Source organism: Euleptes europaea, chromosome 11 (genome assembly GCF_029931775.1).
Source record: "Euleptes europaea isolate rEulEur1 chromosome 11, rEulEur1.hap1, whole genome shotgun sequence".
In the NCBI taxonomy this organism is placed as follows: Eukaryota; Metazoa; Chordata; class Lepidosauria; order Squamata; family Sphaerodactylidae; genus Euleptes; species Euleptes europaea.
In genome coordinates, this window is record NC_079322.1 from 10,923,111 (window position 1) to 10,940,728 (window position 17,618).

Genomic DNA, 17,618 nt, shown 5'->3' on the forward strand with positions numbered 1-17,618 from the left:
GGGGGGCAGCTATGGAACAGACCTTGTTGCTGCTAGTCCAATAGAAAGTGTGCGCTTTCAGGAGGCCTTTACTTGTTTTCAGGTGCAGACGTCTTATTGCTGAGCAAGTTAAACTGTGCTCTTTTTTTGTGCGGGGAGCAGCAGTGAAGATTGTGTTTTCTTGGCAGGCCTAAACTGGCTAATCTCCTGCTGATTTGCAAGGATTATTTGCTTGTTTGCGCTTCATCAGGGAAAGTGGAGCTTAGAGGAAAAGTGGGTTGCTAGTGACGTAACAGGCATTTCACCTCTTCAGTCTTGCAAGCAGGAGCCACTCAGTGCAGCTCTCTTCATAATTTTGAAGGAAATATCTCAGCTGGGCCAAAGGAGAGCTATAATGATCAATAAAAGTTTTATCTTGGAGCACCTCCAGGTAACTCGTTGAAAGTGCTGAGATTTGTAGGCAGACCCAAAGAAGTTTGACACTACTTTGATATGTGGAGGGAATGCCAGACAATTGTGCTTTTCTGGAAGTCTGTGCCTTTTCTCGCTTTCTCCACATGTGGATTTATGGCAGTTTACAAACTCCTCTCTTCCCCTGACCTCTGCACTGTTTCAAGGCCCATACATACCAAATGCCAACTTTATTTGGTTGTTGTGGAAAGTGTCGTCAAGATGCAGCCGACTTATTGCAAGCCCTCATGGGGTTTTCAAGCCAAGAGATGAAGAGAAGGGTTGATTTTTATACCCACTTTTCTCTACCTTAAGGAGTCTCGAAGTGGCTTACAATCACAATCCCTTCCTTTCCCCACAAGAGGCACCTTGTAAGGTAGGTGGGGCTGAGACAGTTCTTAGAGAACTGAGACTGGCCCAAGGTCACCCAGCAGGCTTCATGTGGAAGAGTGCGGAATCAAATCTGGTTCTCCAGATTAGAATCTGCCATTCTTAACCACTACACCACACTGGCTCTCAGGGTAGTTTGCCATTTCCTGCCTCTGTGTAGCAATCCTGGACTTCTTTGGTGGTCTCCCATCCAAGTGCTAACCAAGGCTGACCCTGCTAAGCTTCTGAGATCTGATGAGATTGGGCTAGCCTGGGCTATCCAGGTCAGGGCTAACTTTATTTACTTATTTGTTTACATTATTTATAGTCCACCTTTCTCATGGGGACTCAAGGATTACACAGAGTGCACTGTCAATGCAATCACCAGGATGGGACAATAATTAAACAATGCGATAGGATTAGGGTTGTAGAACCAACCAGATATTTAAAAACAGAACTGAAACAAAGCATAAGTATTAACATGACATTCCTTGGCTGCATAATCAACCAAAAGAGAGACTGCAGCCAAAAAATCAGAAGGAGATTGAGACTGGGAAGGGCAGCCATGAAGGAGCTAGAAAAGATTCTGAAGTGTAAGGATGTGTCACTGGCCACCAAGATTAACTTAATTCATGCCATCGTATTCCCTATTACTGTGTATGGGTATGAAAGCTGGACATTGAAGAAAGATGATAGGAAGAAAGTAGATTCCTTTGAAATGTGGTGTTGGAGGAGTGTTACGGATATCGTGGACTGCCAAAAAAAACAATCAGTGGGTTGTAGCCTGAAATCAAGCCTGAACTGACCCTAGAAGCTAAAATAACTAAACTGAGGCTATCATATTTTGGTCACATCATGAGAAGACAATAGTCACTGGAAAAGACAGTCATGCTAGGAAAAGTTGAGGGCAGCAGGAAAAGAGGAAGACCCAACAAGAGATGGATTGACTCAATAAAGGAACCCACAGCCCTCAATTTGCAAGAACTAAGCAAGGCTGTCAAAGATAGGACATTTTGGAGGATTTTGATTCTCACTCTGGGGGAGGAGGGCATCTTCAAAGTGGGTGTTTTTCCTTCACTTGCTTTGGGAGGCAGGAACCAAACTTCCACTTCCTGTCTCCTGAGGGAAAACGCCCCCTTTCCTGCTCAATTAGTTCCTTGCCTCACTACAGGAGAGCAGCCATTTTTGCAGCTCTCTGCTAAGGATAATAGGAAACCTATTTTTTCTGCTCTAATCTATTCTATTCTACTTCTTAAACTATTCTATCTGATCTATATCCTATATCTATAACCTTATCCCTTTATTATTCAGCTTTCCCCCTCTGCTTCTATCAGAGTCTCTTTAATGGCAAGATTTCCCGTCAAAATAAAATGGCGGAGGGTCACCCCGATACCTAGATTTTGCCAGGGGATCTAGACCCTTCTTTACTGGTGGCCACACAAGAGCAGGAGCAGCCCTCATGCAGTCACCGCACTGACTTCAAGGGCAAGTCTAAAAAGGGGGGAAACGTTAAAAGGAAGAGGGTCAGCTCTGCCCAGAGCAGAAGCGCCAAGCAGCTGCTCACCACGGCGCAAAACCCGACCCTCCCAAAAAGGAGCCATGAGAGATCGCCGCGGAGGCCCTGAAGCCCCGACACAGCCAGGAGCACACAGCAAAGATAGCCGCCCAGTCTCCTTGGCGCAGCCTGGAGCACACAGTGGCGGCTGCTGCTCCGACTCCTCGGACCGCCCAGGAAAGAGCTACTTCTGCGTTTCCCAACTTCCCCGTTATCGGCCCAGAGGCCGCAACACAGGGTAATGTGCCGGCGTCTTCCCCATCGGCGGGGGTGGGGGGAATGGAAGCTCGTCGCCCTCATCAGGGACGCCTTTTCAGAGGGCCTGCCAGCAGTTCACTCTCCTCCCCTGACTCTCTCCATGCACGCCTTTCAGCCAGCCGTGCCCGAGCCTCTCCCCGCCTTTATTCCAAAGGGAAGGAATCCATTCGCTCTGTCAGGGACAGCAGGGCAGCCGATGGCTCACCAGGGCAGCTTTAAAAGCCCAACCATCTATCACCATGCAAGGGGAACATGATACCCACACTGTTCCTCTGGGAACGAGGAAGAAGAAGAGAGGGAGGAGGGAGAATTCTCCTCTGATGGAGAGACGCCAGTAGTTGAAAACAGGCAGACTAGGATTTTTGATCCAGAGGACTTCCAGTCCCTTCTAACTAAGACCCTTGCAGCCGTCGATCTCACTGAGGACACAGTTGCCAACTCTGCAGGCAAGCAGAAAGGCTCCAAGGAATTTTTTCATATGCATGATGCCCCCCCTTGGGACATCCCAGTCCCAGATTATTTTCTGACCCTGCTAAAGGCTGAGTGGGAGAAACCCCTGGGAAGCAAACAATTTCCCCCAATTTCCAAAAGTTTTTATAATCTGCATAGCAGCACTGCAGATTTATTAAAGATGCCCCTAGTGGAAAGCCTCATAACTGAGTTGCATTCAGCAGACACAGTTACTGAAGAGGGACAAATTATGATTAAGGACCCGGTGGATAGAAAGGTGGACTGGCATGCAAAAAATCTCACGAGGCTGCAGCCTTGGCCATTAATGCTTCCATCACCTCGGCCTTGGTATCCAGAGCGGCCATTGTGTGGGCTAGAAAACCAGGCCAGCTCATTCCCAAAGAAAACAGAAGTGCCTTGGAGTGCTTATCTAGGATTTTGCAGGCTGTCTCCTTCTTAGCAGACTCCACCTTGGGCACCATGTCCTTTGCAGCTAGGGCCATGGCCACCAACTCAGCTGCTAGAAGAGCACTGTGGCTCCCCCCGGCAGGTAGAGCACAGGTCCAAAGCAGTGCTCATGGGCTATCCTTACCAGGGGAACTCTTCGGGGAGAAGCTAGAGAGCATCTTGGTAGAGAATAAGGATAAAAAGAAATCCTTACTCAAGAGCCTTCGCAAGGAACATAAAGGGTTCGCAAACCAGTTGTCCTTTCGTTCCTCCCACACACTGCCCCGCTACCAGTTTGACTAGAAGAAGAGCCAATGGTCCTCCAGAAATCAATGGAACCCCAATCGTGGGTCCTTTCACCTGGGAGGGCAATTCTCCAAATCTCCCTGCTTCTCCAGTTTTCAGACTGAGCGGGGGGATAAGCCCCCCCTCCATCCCACAACCTGTGGGGGGAGGCTTACGCATTTCCAGGAGCACTGGATCTCCTCCCAACCAGATTCCTGGGTCCTACAAATTATCACTCTGAGGTACAGAATAGAATTTACCAGGACTCCGCCAGACCGCATGATTTTCTCCCCACACCACGGAAGCAGAGAAAAGCAGCTGAGAACATCTGCAGCAATTCAGCACCTATTGAACATCAAGGCCATTGAGCAGGTTCCTCAACTGGAGAGATCATCAGGGATCTACTCTATACTCTGGCCCCGGTACAGATATTCATGGATGCCTGCCTCTCTGGCTGGGGAGCCACCCTCCAGGGGCAGCCGGCGCAGGGGGTCTGGAATCTCAGAGAGAGAAACCTGAACATCAACAAGCTAGAGATCAAGGCCATCTTCATGGCATTACAGCATTTCCAGCAACGGCTCCAAGGGGTGAACCTGCTTGTAAGAACGGACAATGTGTCTGCCAAGGCACACATCAACAAGCAGGGAGGGTCATCGATCCTATACAAGGAAGCAGAACGGATTCTGACCTGGGCAGAGGCAAACCTGTCATCAATATCGGCAAAGCACATTCAAGGGACTCTGAATGTGCAAGCGGACTGGTTCAGCAGGCAGAGTCTGAATGAATCCGAGTGGTCCATACACTGCAGAGTCTTCCACCTCCTCACTCTCTGGTTTGGCACCCCAATCGTAGACCTGTTTGCATCGCGCAACAACCATCAGCTGCCCAGGTTTTTCACGCTTTATCACCAGACAGGAGCGGAAGAGACAGATGCACTCCTGGCCCCGTGGCCAGAGGGCCTTCTTTACACATTTCTTCCGCTTCCCCTCATACCAAGAGTGTTGCGTCGAATCTGGCTGCTCCAGGCCTCAGTACTCCTAGTGGCCCCGTACTGGCCATGCCGGCCCTGGTTTCTGGCTCTGATAGAGATGTCCATCCATTTGCCTTGGAGGCTACCAGAGAGGCACGACCTTCTGAGCCAAGGACCGATCCTGCATCCATACCCAGAGTAGTATAAGCTGACTGCCTGGGCATTGAAAGGAACAGGCTCTTAGCGATGGGCTATGACTCCGAGATTACAGAAACCATTATTGCTTTCCGAAGACCTTCCACCATCCGAATATATAAGACCACCTGGAAGGCGTTTGCAAGATGGTGCCGCCGTAAGCACGTTAACCCGCTAAGACCTCGCATATCCAGAGTTCTCTCCTTTCTACAAGACGGTCGACAGCAGGGGCTTAGACCCTCGACTTTTCGTAGACAACTAGCGGCAATAGCTACCATCATTCCCAGGGTCCCCTATCACCAAACACCCCCACGTTAAGGCCTTCCTGAGGGGTGTCGCTTTGACGTCGCCCCCAGTTGCTCACAGATTTCCCCCGTGGAAACTACTCATGGTACTAGCAGTCCTAACAAAGGCCCCATTCGAGCCCCTCCATCAGGTAGACTTAAAGTGGCTGAGACTAAAAACGCTGTTCCTGACCGCGGTGACCTTGGCCTGCAGGGTCTCAGAGCTGGGAGCCCTATCCGTCAAACCGGGGTTATGCATATTTCATAAGGACAAGGTGGTCCTCAGACCAAAGATCAACTCCCAGTTTCACAGGGAACAGGACATTGTTCTGCCTTCCTTATGTCCTAACCCTAGAACCCATAGAGAAAGGGAGTGTCATTCCCTAGATCTAAGACGGGCGTTGTGTATTTACATCAGTCGCACAGAGTCCATTAGAGCCTCAGATTCCCTTTTCATCAATTTAACACCCCCGAACAAGGGTAAACCCATGTCCCGAGCTGAGATAGACCCCGCCTGGGCATGTACCCCTCCCTGAACGTGGGTTGTCATTGGGGTGAAGGGCTGTGGGGCTTCCTCAGCCTCAGACCATTCCAAGGGGAAATCGGAACTGTGTTGCCCCTCGGATGAAGCCAGTGTCGTAGCCCAGGAGCTCACGCAGTAGGTCAGACTCTGACTCTCTCCTCCCTGGCCTCAGCCGCACAGCCTCTTTTATCCCCTCCATCCCCCATTCCACCCCTTTCCCCCCCTCCCAGCCCCCCCAGTCCATATAAGGGAGAGAGAGGCTTGCGGCAGCCCTCTCCCCACCCTTCCGGACACGTGCGCCTCGCCTTCCCCGGCCCGGCCCCGGGCGTACCCGCCCGCTTCCCAGCTGGTTGCCGAGCCTTCGAAGTGGCTGCGGGAGGACGCTGCCACTCAGCCGGACTCCTCCCAGTTTTCGAGTCGCCCTGTCTCTGTTGGCCAGCGTCTGGGCAGTCTTCGGGTCATCTGCTCCCCCCCCCTGCCTGGGGAAACCCTGTGGGGAGAAGGTAGGGATTGGGTGGCGGCTCCTCGCCATCCCTGGGGCGGCATTGGCGCCGCCGCGCCCTCCTTGCTGGCCATCCGGCCGTGGAGGTTTGCCGGCGAGCGGGAATGGGGAAGGGTGGGGCGACCCTTCCTCCCGCCGTCTGGACCCCTTTTCTTCCCCTGTGGACAAGGGGTTTGATGGCTGCCAAAGGCTGGGAAGTCCCGAGGTGGCCCGGGGTGGCCTGGGCTCGGGACACGAGCATCCATCAGTTGCGCTACCAGGCTGTGCATTGCTCAGGCATACAAGTCCAGTAACCTCCCAGTGCCAACAGGGGTTAGAGCCCACTCTCTCAGGAGTATGGCCACTTCCGCAGCCTTCGATCACAGAGCTTCTCTAGAGGAGATCTGTAAGGCTGCAACGTGGTCTTCCATTTCCACTTTTGTTAGGCGTTACAAACTAAACCTCTATGCCTCAGCGGACACCGCCTTTGGCAGGCGGGTCCTCCAAAGTATATTACAAGATGTATAAATCCCACCCAGGCATGGGACAGCTCTTGTAAGTCCCACTTTGAAGATGCCCTCCTCCCCCAGAGTGAGAACGAGCCTTGGATTACTCACCGTGAAGGCTCCTTCTGCTCTGGGGTACAGAGGGCATCTTGCCCACCCATTAGTTATTCTAGATAAATAAACAGTTAAAGGGGGAGTGTTCAGGCTATCTGGCGTTCAGAATAATGGCCTTGCAGACTCCTCCTCATTTTAAAGGTAACCAGTTAGTGACTATGTTTCACCGGTTGGCTATTTGTCTTTCTTCAAGTTGGACTTATCTTATCCATCCATGTTCTCATGTGTTCTGGCTACCGTTATGAATGTTTACTTCCTTCCTGTCTAATGGTTGAGTTTACTAGCTCGGAAAGTCTTGGAATTGAGCAGGAAAGGGGGCGTTTTCTCTCAGGAGACGGCAAGTGGAAGTTTGGCTCCTGCCTCCCGAAGCAAGTGAAGGAAAAACACCCACTTTGAAGATGCCCTCTGTACCCCAGAGCAGAAGGAGCCTTCTTGGTGAGTAATCCAAGGTTCATTCATAGGGTCGCCATGAGTTGGAAGCGACTTGACGGCACTTAACACACACACATTAACATGACACATTAAATGATGCAGAATTACATAGTAGGATCTTCCTACAATAGTGTAGACCGCATTCCTTAATCATTTATCGAAGTAACTTTGTGAATTGTTTTGTACAGTACAACCCTATTCCCTGCATAGAACTTCTGTTGCTTCTCCCCTTCAGTTTTGTCTGCTTTCTTATGTCCTTTCAGATGACGACGTGGACTTGGAAGCTTTAGTTAACGATATGAACTCTTCGTTTGAAAGCCTGAACTCCACCTACAGCATGCATTCGGAAAGCAAACCACTTCTTCAAAATGGCCAGCGCGGCCGCAGCCAGCCGCAGCCCGCCTCAGGAACAAATGTCCTGTCTCCACAGCAGAAAGTGAACCGGTCTCAGCCAGTGCGCATCATGGCGGTCAGGTATGCATGCAGCCATGAAATGGCTCGTGGTCCATCTTCAGAGAACTCTGGGGTCATCTTAATGGGGCAAGCCAGAGTAGTCTAGAGCAGTGGTTTTGCCAACCTTTCTTCACTTGCGTACCCCTTGGCTGCCCATTTTCGTAAATTGTACCCCTCATGTTACCAAAATGTTCGTAATGATAGTTGCTGTTATTTCTGCCTTTAGTTGCTGCCTTTCCCCGCCATTATTCATTTTTTTTGAGTACCCCTGAATGTCCTGGTTCGTACCCCTGGGGGTATGTGTAACCCAGGTTGAGAACAACTGGTCTAGTAAAAAGATTGTTGTACTTGGGTCTGGGTTCTGATCACAGCCAAGAATGTTACTCGGGAGTACGGCTGCAAGGGCAATATACAGTAATAGTAGTAGTAACAGTAATATTGACCTATATTGGTAGCTGTGAATGGGATAAAGAAATATTACTTACCTCTGCTAAGCCTTGGGAACCTTTAGAAAAAACACCAAATCACATACAACATTTCACAAGCTCCTAATGGTGGTGGTGGAAAGTGCTGTCAACTCACAGGCAACTTATGGCGACACCATAGAATTTTCAGGGCAAGAGGCAAACAGAGGTGGTTTGCCATTGCCTGCCTCTGCGTAGCAACCCTGGACTTCCTTAGTGGTCTCCCATGCAAATACTAACCAGGGCCGACTCTGCTTAGCTTGTGAGATCTGATGAGATTGGGCTAGCCTGGGCCATCCAGGTCAGAGCAAGCTTCTAGTACCTGAATCTAATTCTTTCTGAACTAAAATTGGAGGTATAGCATATTGCCTTTTAAGCAGGTGTAAGAATTACCCACCTTCAAAGTGACCAAGTCACTGTGTTCTGGATGTCACCCTCATTGAAAGGAAGGAAGCCCAGAGTGGTGGCTCATGCCACGACTCTGGGCTTCCTTCCTTTCAATGAGGGGCATCACCTCATTATAAGGGGGGCATCACCTTTTTTGCACTGGAAACTGGTGTAGTCAGGATACCGTTGCCCATTGCAAACTGGCCCAAGTGGGCTCCTGCCCAGCAGAGCTTTTGATTGGCCACTGGAGACCTCATTGGCTATGCAGATTTTAAAAACTTGTTTCAGTGACAACTGTCACCTCAGATATCTGACGAAGGGAGCTTTGACTATCAGAAGCTCATACCCCAGAATACTTGTTGGTCTCTAAGGTGCTACTGGACTTGAATCTAGCTGTTCTGCTGCAGACCAATGTGGCTACCCTCCGAAACTGTCACCTCTGAATTTTCTCTCACCCCTCTTTTCTGGTGTATTTTTAAAAATAACTCCTCATGTCCCCTGCACTTGGGCTTCCTCTGTGCCTGTCTCTGCCTCCTGTGGTAGCCATTTGTGACTGGCTCCCCCTCGCGCTTGTCACCATCTGTCAGAATTTCAAAATTCTGGAACATGCAGGATGGTGCTGCTGCAGTCGTCTTGTTTGTGGCTTCCTAGAGGCACCTGGTTGGCCACTGCGTGGACAGACTGCTGGATTTGATGGGCCTTGGTCTGATCCAGCAGGGCCTTTCTTATGTTCTTAAAAATTCCCACAGCATCAAATGTAGACTAAAGCTGCAAACCAACGTAAGTGTATTAGGTAGTAAGTCCATCTGGGCTGATTCAAAGAATTTGGTTTATCCAGTGACTGACTTGATGCAAGTGGGGCTGGGGGCTGGGAGTGAGGTGAGCCTGGAGGGTTCCTAGTACCCTCTCTTGGCTGCCCCAAGCGGAGGTTTGACCAGAGAACTTACCCAGATGTTCCCTAACTTTCCTTTTATTTCAGGCTCATCTGACCAAAGGTCTTGAGCACAACGTGCATAGAATAAAATAATTTTAACATTATAGATTATTAAAATGTACAACAGCAGTAACTTTAAATTCTTAAAATACTGAAACACTTTAAAATTAAAATCACATAACCAAGAAATGAGTTACTTTACAGGCATAACAGTAACTACAATAATAATATCATTAGTTAACAATAGTTTAGCCTTGTCGTCCCTTTAAGGAAACTATTATTACCAGATATTTCGCAGCACATTTGGTTATTTCTGGGTCAGCATCACCCAACAGAAATGGGACCACCCATGAATCAACAGGAAGTTGATATTTTGATAAAATGGGCACAATCCAGGTGGTCCCTGGGTGTATACCGTAGATCACAAAATAACAGAAGGTGATTATTGTCTCAGTTGCTTCTGATGTACAGACGGTCACCTCCGTATTTCCAGTCCTATCATGTTCCCTAACTGTGGTGGAGGCTCGTTTCTTAGCCAATGTGCTTGTTGGCTTGTCTGGTATATTTCTAATGTTCACAGCGCTTGGAAATCATAAAATCAGAAAATGTCAAATGAGTTGAGCTCGAAGTAGACACGTCTGTATGTCTTTTCAAAGCCAGGGCAAATCAAAAGCTAGCACATTACTTGTTTGGGAAAGTGAAATGCACAAAGAACCCCAAGTTGAACAACGTCCACTTCTGTGCCAGTTTCTTCTAGAAGGATAGATGGTTAATCCAAAAGGCCAAGGAAAAATTAAGATTGCGAACTGAATGTGAGGAGAAGCCCTGTTTTACTGGCGCTTCATGTATTTTATGCTTCCAAACAGGTTTTATGAAATACAGTAATAAGTAAAGCCTACTGTTGTCGTAGACTAGAGGGTGCAGCTGTAGCAGCCCATGGGCGTTGCTGGCTATAAATGCTGAGCTACTCATAAACCCATAAAAAAGGTGTGACTTGAACCATATCCTAGAGGCAGCAAATTACTAGCTCTTGAATGGTCTCTGCCCTAAACGTCCTGCCACAGTGTACTCATCCATAGTAGTCTGCTGATATGGACATGGTGGTGGGAAGTGTAATCAAGTCCCAGCTGACTTACGCCAACCCTGTAGGACATGGGTGTTAAACATACGGCCCACAGGCTGGATCCAGCCCCTTGAGAGCTTTTATCCAGCCTGCGAGCCAGCTGAGGCAGCTACCTCCCCAAGTCCCAAAGTATCAATTATCAAAGATTGTTAAATAAAATACTATAAGAGTGTTATTATTGTAAGCATGTTTGTATTTTAAATTAAAAATAAAGTTTAAAAAATCATTAATTGGTTTTGCCTGTGTCTTCTATAAAGTTTGTATCTCCGGTACCTGGCAATAAATTTTCTGGTATACATGGCCCAGCCCAACCAAGTGATATTTATGTCATATCCGGTCCCCGTAACAAATGAATTTGACACCCCTGCTGTAGGGTTTTCAAGGCAAGAGACATATAGAGGTGGTTTGCCAGTGCCTACCTCCTCATAGTGACCCTGGACTCTCTTGGTGGTCTCCCATCCAATTATTAACTAGGGCCAACCGTGCTTAGCTTCTGAGATCTGATGAGATCGGGCTAGCTTGGACCATCCAGGTCAGGGTACTGAACTAAATTAATTATACTTAATTGAACTAGGCTGTCATGATGGACAGACTGAATTCCTGGAAATTTTAGATGGATGCAGGAAAATAACTGAGCCAAAGTGATGCAGATCAGAATTCTCGATTTTATTGTTCTTGGTTTGAAAATGTTTTCAACTTGCTTATCAGCCCTTAGTTCTTGATGCAGCATACAAAACCCTGTAAAAAATAGAAGATTAAAAATACCCTCCCCAAATCCCCACCTAATGGCTGGGTCTTGGGAACCACAGGTTAGAACATAAGAACATAAGAAAAGCCATGCTGGATCAGACCAAGGCCCATCAAGTCCAGCAATCTGTTCACACAGTGGCCAACTAGGTGCCTCTAGGAAGCTTGGTAGCAAGTCTGGTATGCAAGCTTGGTAGCCTTGACCAGGCACGTGGTCCTTACTGAATGTGGGGTGTTCTGCGCATGCTTCAGGTCTCTGTCTCCTCTGTTGCAGAATCAGCTTTTTGGCCAAAGATCCAGCTGTGTGAATGGTCTAAACTCAGAGTCCATTACAACTTCTGTTTTTCTTAGTTTGGAAAGCCACTACCTGTCAAACTAAACTTCTTCCTCCTATCTGAACATCTTCCTCCTTCCCCCTAACGGCCCATCCCTTAATCATAATTGAGTGATGGGTCATAGGATCGCATGATTCCTTCTGTGTAGCTTGTGAATTCTTCTCTTTCTCTAGTAGTGTTAACCATAGGATCAAGGGTTATTTACTGCAGTCCACTCTACCCTTGAAGACTGTCTGGAAGCTGCAGGTGGTCATAGGGGCCAAATCTCTCCAGCCTTGTTCCGTCTACACTGGCCTCCAATTTGCTTCCAGGCACAATTCAAGGTGCTGGTATTGACCTTTGAAACACTGTACGGCCTGGGACTTACATACCTTCTCCCATATGAACCTACCCATTCACTCCAATCATCTTTGGAGGCCCCCACCATCTGAGGCTAGACAAGTGGTAACCTGAGAAAGGGCTTTCTCCGTCGTGGCACCAAAAACTTTGGAACTCCCTCCCCAGGGAGATTCATCTGTCTTCCTCTATTGGTGTCTTCCTCCAGTAAGTGAAGACTTTTTTTGTTTCATTTGGCATACCCCCCAATAGTGATTATTGCCCCCCCCCCAGTATTAGTGTTGTTTGTTCATGTGTTTTTCTTGAATTATTTTAAATTTATTTATTGGAATATTTATAATCTCCCTTTGCATTCAAGGATGCAGAAAGGATGTTTAATGCTAACTGAATTCCCTGCTAGTCAAGATTTCGATCTAAAAAATTTCCGTCTCTTCCCGTAGACGCCTCCAAGAAGAGGAGCAACAGTTCAGAACTTCCTCTTTGCCTGCCATACCAAACCCATTTCCTGAGCTTTGTAGCCCTACGAGCTCACCTGTGCTGGCACCTGGATCTCTACCTCAGAGTCAACCTGCCAATAAACAGGTGAGTTCTTTGGCAAAGAGCCATGCTTCGTACTGCAGATTTCCTGGGTTCTGGACTTTGGAAGCTGACTTCTTAATCACAGCAGGGGCTGGGGGGGGGGAGAGAGAAAAGAGAAATGCGAAGTTTTGCTAAAAACGAAAGCCACTTTCCCCCCTTGAGCAGTGGAAAGGTTTGTAAGCGGTACAGCCTTGAAACAGACTTCAAAGCTCTTAAAAGACTTGTAAGTACAAAGCGCATGAAAATCGTTCTTCCAGTTAATGAAGGCTGTTTGTAATGATTGGAGCAATAAAAGTTTAGGTATCCTCTTTGACTTTTATTACTGTAGGCAATGACTCATTTAATTTGGAAGATTAAAAAAACTTGTTTGGTGTTAGAAATAACTGGGTGGAATTTTTAATAGCCTATCTTAACCTGCTGCTGATTTAATTTAAAAGTTAACTCTAAAATAGGCACCATTTAAAAATGCATTGTGCTTAATATACCTGTGCAATTGTCTTTTAATTTGCTGTCACTAGAAATCTTTTAATGATCCGGGGAGGAGAATTATAAGGTATCCAAGTTCTGAATATCTCCTTCAGCGTAGACTTCAGTGTGAATGCAAACAAGTTGGACTTAATGAAACAGGTTCTCTTCCTTGCTGTTCTGAACATTCCAACCTAGTTTGCAAAAGACTGAATGTATGGTTGTACAGAAATATACATTAAAATGTGGGATAGAACTGGGAGAATGACCCTACGCTAGGGTTGCCAAGTTCCAGATGGTGTCTGGAGATGTCCTGGGATTGCAACTGATCTCTAAGTGATAGAGATCAGTTCCCCTGGAGAAAATGGCCACTTTGGAAGGTGGACTCTTTTTACATGACTGGCCTCAGGGATGATGGCCCCAGACTGCCTAAGGTGGAGAATAGACTTGGTGAGCTGGATAGTCCCTGAAGTGGTATTCTGAAGGCTATAAGTAGAATCATAGAGTCATAGAGCTGGAAGTGGCCCCAAGGGTCATCTAGTCCAACCCCCTGCACAATGCAGGAAATTCACAACTACCTCCCCCCTACACCCACAATGACCCCTAACAATGCAACAATTCAATCCTAAGGAGAGTGTTTCAGAGGCCAGTTACTTCATTGGGTTGAGAAGGCTACAATGCTGCTTAATTGGAAGAAGAAGCCTTGACCATACCATGCAGCTTGGCTAAGGATTTCCAGATTCCATCCTCCTCCAACTTTCTATCTAGCCACTTCGTTAAATCCCTGAACTTTTAAAACTCTGAAACAATAGGAGGCTTTTTATAGCGCCCCTCCCTCCCACACTTTCTTGATGTTTCACTGCCTCTTAAATGGCTCCTTGGGAAGGACTGATGTCTCCGGAAGCACATTCCTGCTAGTAGGGAAATGAAGGTGGAAGGAGGCCAGAGCAAAGGCCTGGCACGGAAAGCAGTGTCTATAGCTATGTGCAGTTGGAGTGGCAAAAGTTTTTTTTTCCCTTTTCCTGTTGCTCTGTGCTCTCTCTGTGGGAGGGTAAGAGGGGCAGGGCTATCGAGCAAGCAGGGATTTCTGGAGTCAAGTCTCACGACAAACCAGTTACCACAAATCACAGTTTGGGCAGCCTGGAGTCAGACATCATAGTTGAGTTTAATCAAGCTGTAATTTGTAAACGGTGGTGTATTCAGCAATACAAATACAAAGCATAGTGACCTGTACCCATTTTCACATTACAGGTCTAAAAGATAAGGTTAAAAATGCAGGACATCACAGTTTTAATGATGGCCCTTTTATATAATACATTGAACCGCTTATTCTTTTCCTAACCGGGTACGCAGTACTTTAATAGCTGTGGTACATAATTTAGCTGGAGAAAAACCTGCGATTTTTCATCTTTTAATAACAGCTTGGCCAGAGATAAAGCTGATCAGCCAAGGAAGTTTTTGACCAGTGGAGAAATAAATCTTATACAGATTTCCTGATAATATGGGCATCTAATTAGGACATAAACAGTGGTATATCATGATGCGCGAGTCCAGCTGATAATTTGAAAGCATTAACAGTGTGGACATCACAGGTCTTTTTATGTATTATTATAACAGGGCTCCACTGTTATTGTTTGAACCAGTAAATCCTTGAACAAATGGGATGGCCAGTTAGGAGGAATGTTTCCAGCAAAAAAGAGTTGCAGACCTATTAGACCTGTTCCTTGTGAGGGTTCTTACAAAGGGTACTTTGAATGCATATTCAAATGCATATAGATCTCGAAGAACTTACGAGTAGCTAGAAAGTTTGATGGGCAACACGAGGAATCCCTTTTGGAACTGCAGACAAAGCGGCGAGCGCAACCCTAAGGAGACAAAGCTCTTCTCTGTCCCAGAACTGGCAAGTCTGGAAGTGAAGCCAACTGAGGGCAGCCTGAAAAGCTGGTAGGCTCTCTGAGAGGAGGCTGCAGCGTGGTCAGGCAGGACAGCGACCGGGGTGGTCAAATATTTGATGTGTCAGGGAAGAGCAGAACTGGCTGGTAATTGGGCAGAGATGGTTCCACGAAGGCTTTAGTCATGATGTAATGTTGGTGTTGAGTGTGAGTAGATGGGAGAGAGCAGGCAGCTTCTTTGGAGGGGAGGGCAAATGGGATTTGGGGCCCAGGTGTAATACAGGGTTTCTGTAACAGCTTAGAAGAAGAAGAGTTGGTTTTTATATGCCAACTTTCTCTACCACTTAAGGAAGAATCAAACCGGCTTACAATCACCTTCCCTTCCTCTCCCCACAGCAGACATCCTGTGAGGTAGGTGTGGCTGAGAGGGTTCGGAGAGAACTGTGACTGGCCCAAGGTGGCCAGCTGGCTTCATGTGGAGGGGAAACAAATTCAGTTCACCGGATTAGCCTCCCCCACTCATGTGGAGGAGTGGGGAATCAAACCTGGTTCTCCAGATCAGAGTCCACTGCTCCAAACCACTTCTCTTAACCACTACACCACACCACACACACTGCTCTTAACCACTACACTATACCACACAACAAAGGGCTTGATTAGAAAGTCAAGTTCTGAATACTTAGGTCGGGATTGAGGAAGCTGATTTCACTTCACGCTGTAGACTCGCGGTGTGTTATTGGGGACCAAACTGGTAAACTGTTATGAACTTTTGGTTGTAATCATCTCTCACAGGGATTCTTTTGCTTTCAATCTGCTATTACCCACCAAGTAGGCGACTTTAGTGTGGAATGCCCCGGAAGCCACTAGCACCAAAATCAAGACATTGTAAACAGCACTCCAAGCAAGGCCTCTTAGTTTAGATATATTTATTGATGGAAAGGGTTGCCATCTCCAGTCAGGAAATTCCTGGAGATTTTGGGGGAGGGTTCTCAGCTGGATATAATGGCATAGAGTCCACCCTCTAAAGCAGCCATTTTATCCAAGGGAACTGATCTCTGAAGTCTGAAGATTGGTTTTAATTCCAGAAAATCTCTAAGCCTCATCTGGAAATTGTAAACATTTATTAGCCGCCTTTCTTCCTTAAGGAGCTCAAGGAGGCTTAAAGAGTAGATAAAACACCCGGGGCTAAATTTCTTGCCGGGTTGGTTTCTGGCCTAAACACTTGCCCTAGTGCTGAAAATTTTGTATTTTTGTTAAAAGACCCTGCTGGGTTTGTTTCTTATAGGACTTCCCTATATGCTCTGGCGGCAAAGAAAATAAAAGTCCAATATGGTTGCTAAGAGAGCTGATCCTTCGAGTTGATTTTAATGGTTGCTAGGTCCCATTGGTTGATTGGGACACCACTGCAATTTTTAGTTGTTATTTCTCGCTCTGAGAGAGAAGGGCATCTATGATTGGGTGTTTCGGCTTCGCTTGCTTCGGGAGGCAGGACCTTACAAAACTTTCACTCCCACTTCCTGTCTCCTGGGAAACGCCCCCCTTCTCCAGTTCTTTCCTGCCTCGCTATCGGGAGAGCGTGTTTTTTCAGCTCTCTGCAGCAGCTTTAGGAAAGGTTATTTTCTTATCTGATTTCTAACCTAATTCTCTTCTACTCAATTCTATTCTAATCCTATCTTAATCTACCAGTGACTATCCTTTCTCTGTTTAGCTTATTAGTAGAGGGCAACATCGAGCAGCGAGTTCCCGCCAAAACAAAATGGCGGAGGATCGCCCCGACCAATACATTGCCCAGGGCGATTTGGACGCCTCTCTGCTTAGACCACCTGAGGGCGGAGACCAGCCCTCTTGCAGCTATTTAGCAGGCGCTAAGACCAAGAAAAAATCCGCGCCTAGAAAAAAGAAAATCGGGTCGGCGCACGGGAAAGCGGCCAAGAGCCTCCTTAACGCCGCCCGTGGTCTTAGAGCCCCGAAGGTGCCGAAAATGAGCGCATCTCCGCCTCAGCTCCAAAGCGCTCAGGGACACACAGCGGCTCCGACCGCTCCGTTCCCAGGCCCCATAAGCGAGCATGCAACGGCTGCGTCTGTTCCGTCTCCAGCCCGCGGTGCGGAGCACACAGCGGCGGCAGCCGCTCCGACTCCATACGATGGCGCCGCTTCAACTTTGCAGGGGCCAGCCACACAAGTCTCCATGGGTAAAGTACCTACTCCGCCGGTTCCCATGGGGGCGGGGGGACTGGCGGGGGGACTGGAGTTTTTAAGGGCAGAGTTGTCTGCCTTAGTGAGAGACTCCTTTGCCGAGGGTCTTAGAATGGTCAGCTTATCTTCCCCAGCCCCTTCCTGCGGCCCCTCTACTTCGCGGGATCCCTCCCCTCCTCTCCACCAAAGGGGGGCGGATTCTCGCGGCAAGAGTAAAAAGAGCAAGCATCGCCTCACTAAGGGTGATCTGAAAGCTCAATCCGTCTCCTTTTCTGAACGGAGGGAACCCGATGCCTCTCCCTTTTCCACAGATGATGAAGGAAGGGAGAGAGAAGAAGGCGAATTCTCTTCTAGTGAAGAGGAGGGGGGTGCAGAAAATAAACAAAATAGAATTTTTAATGCTGAGGAT

At 47.7% G+C, this 17,618-nt stretch overlaps 1 protein-coding gene across 1 annotated transcript in view; it reads left to right on the forward strand.

Annotated features, from left to right (window-relative positions):
- GRB10 (growth factor receptor bound protein 10) overlaps positions 1 to 17,618 on the forward strand; it is a 203,816-nt gene that overhangs the window by 91,085 nt on the left and 95,113 nt on the right. Inside the window, exons 4-5 of the mRNA XM_056857419.1 lie at positions 7,562 to 7,772; positions 12,518 to 12,659. Coding sequence (XP_056713397.1) covers positions 7,562 to 7,772; positions 12,518 to 12,659 — 353 coding nt within the window. The remainder of the gene's footprint in view (positions 1 to 7,561; positions 7,773 to 12,517; positions 12,660 to 17,618) is intronic.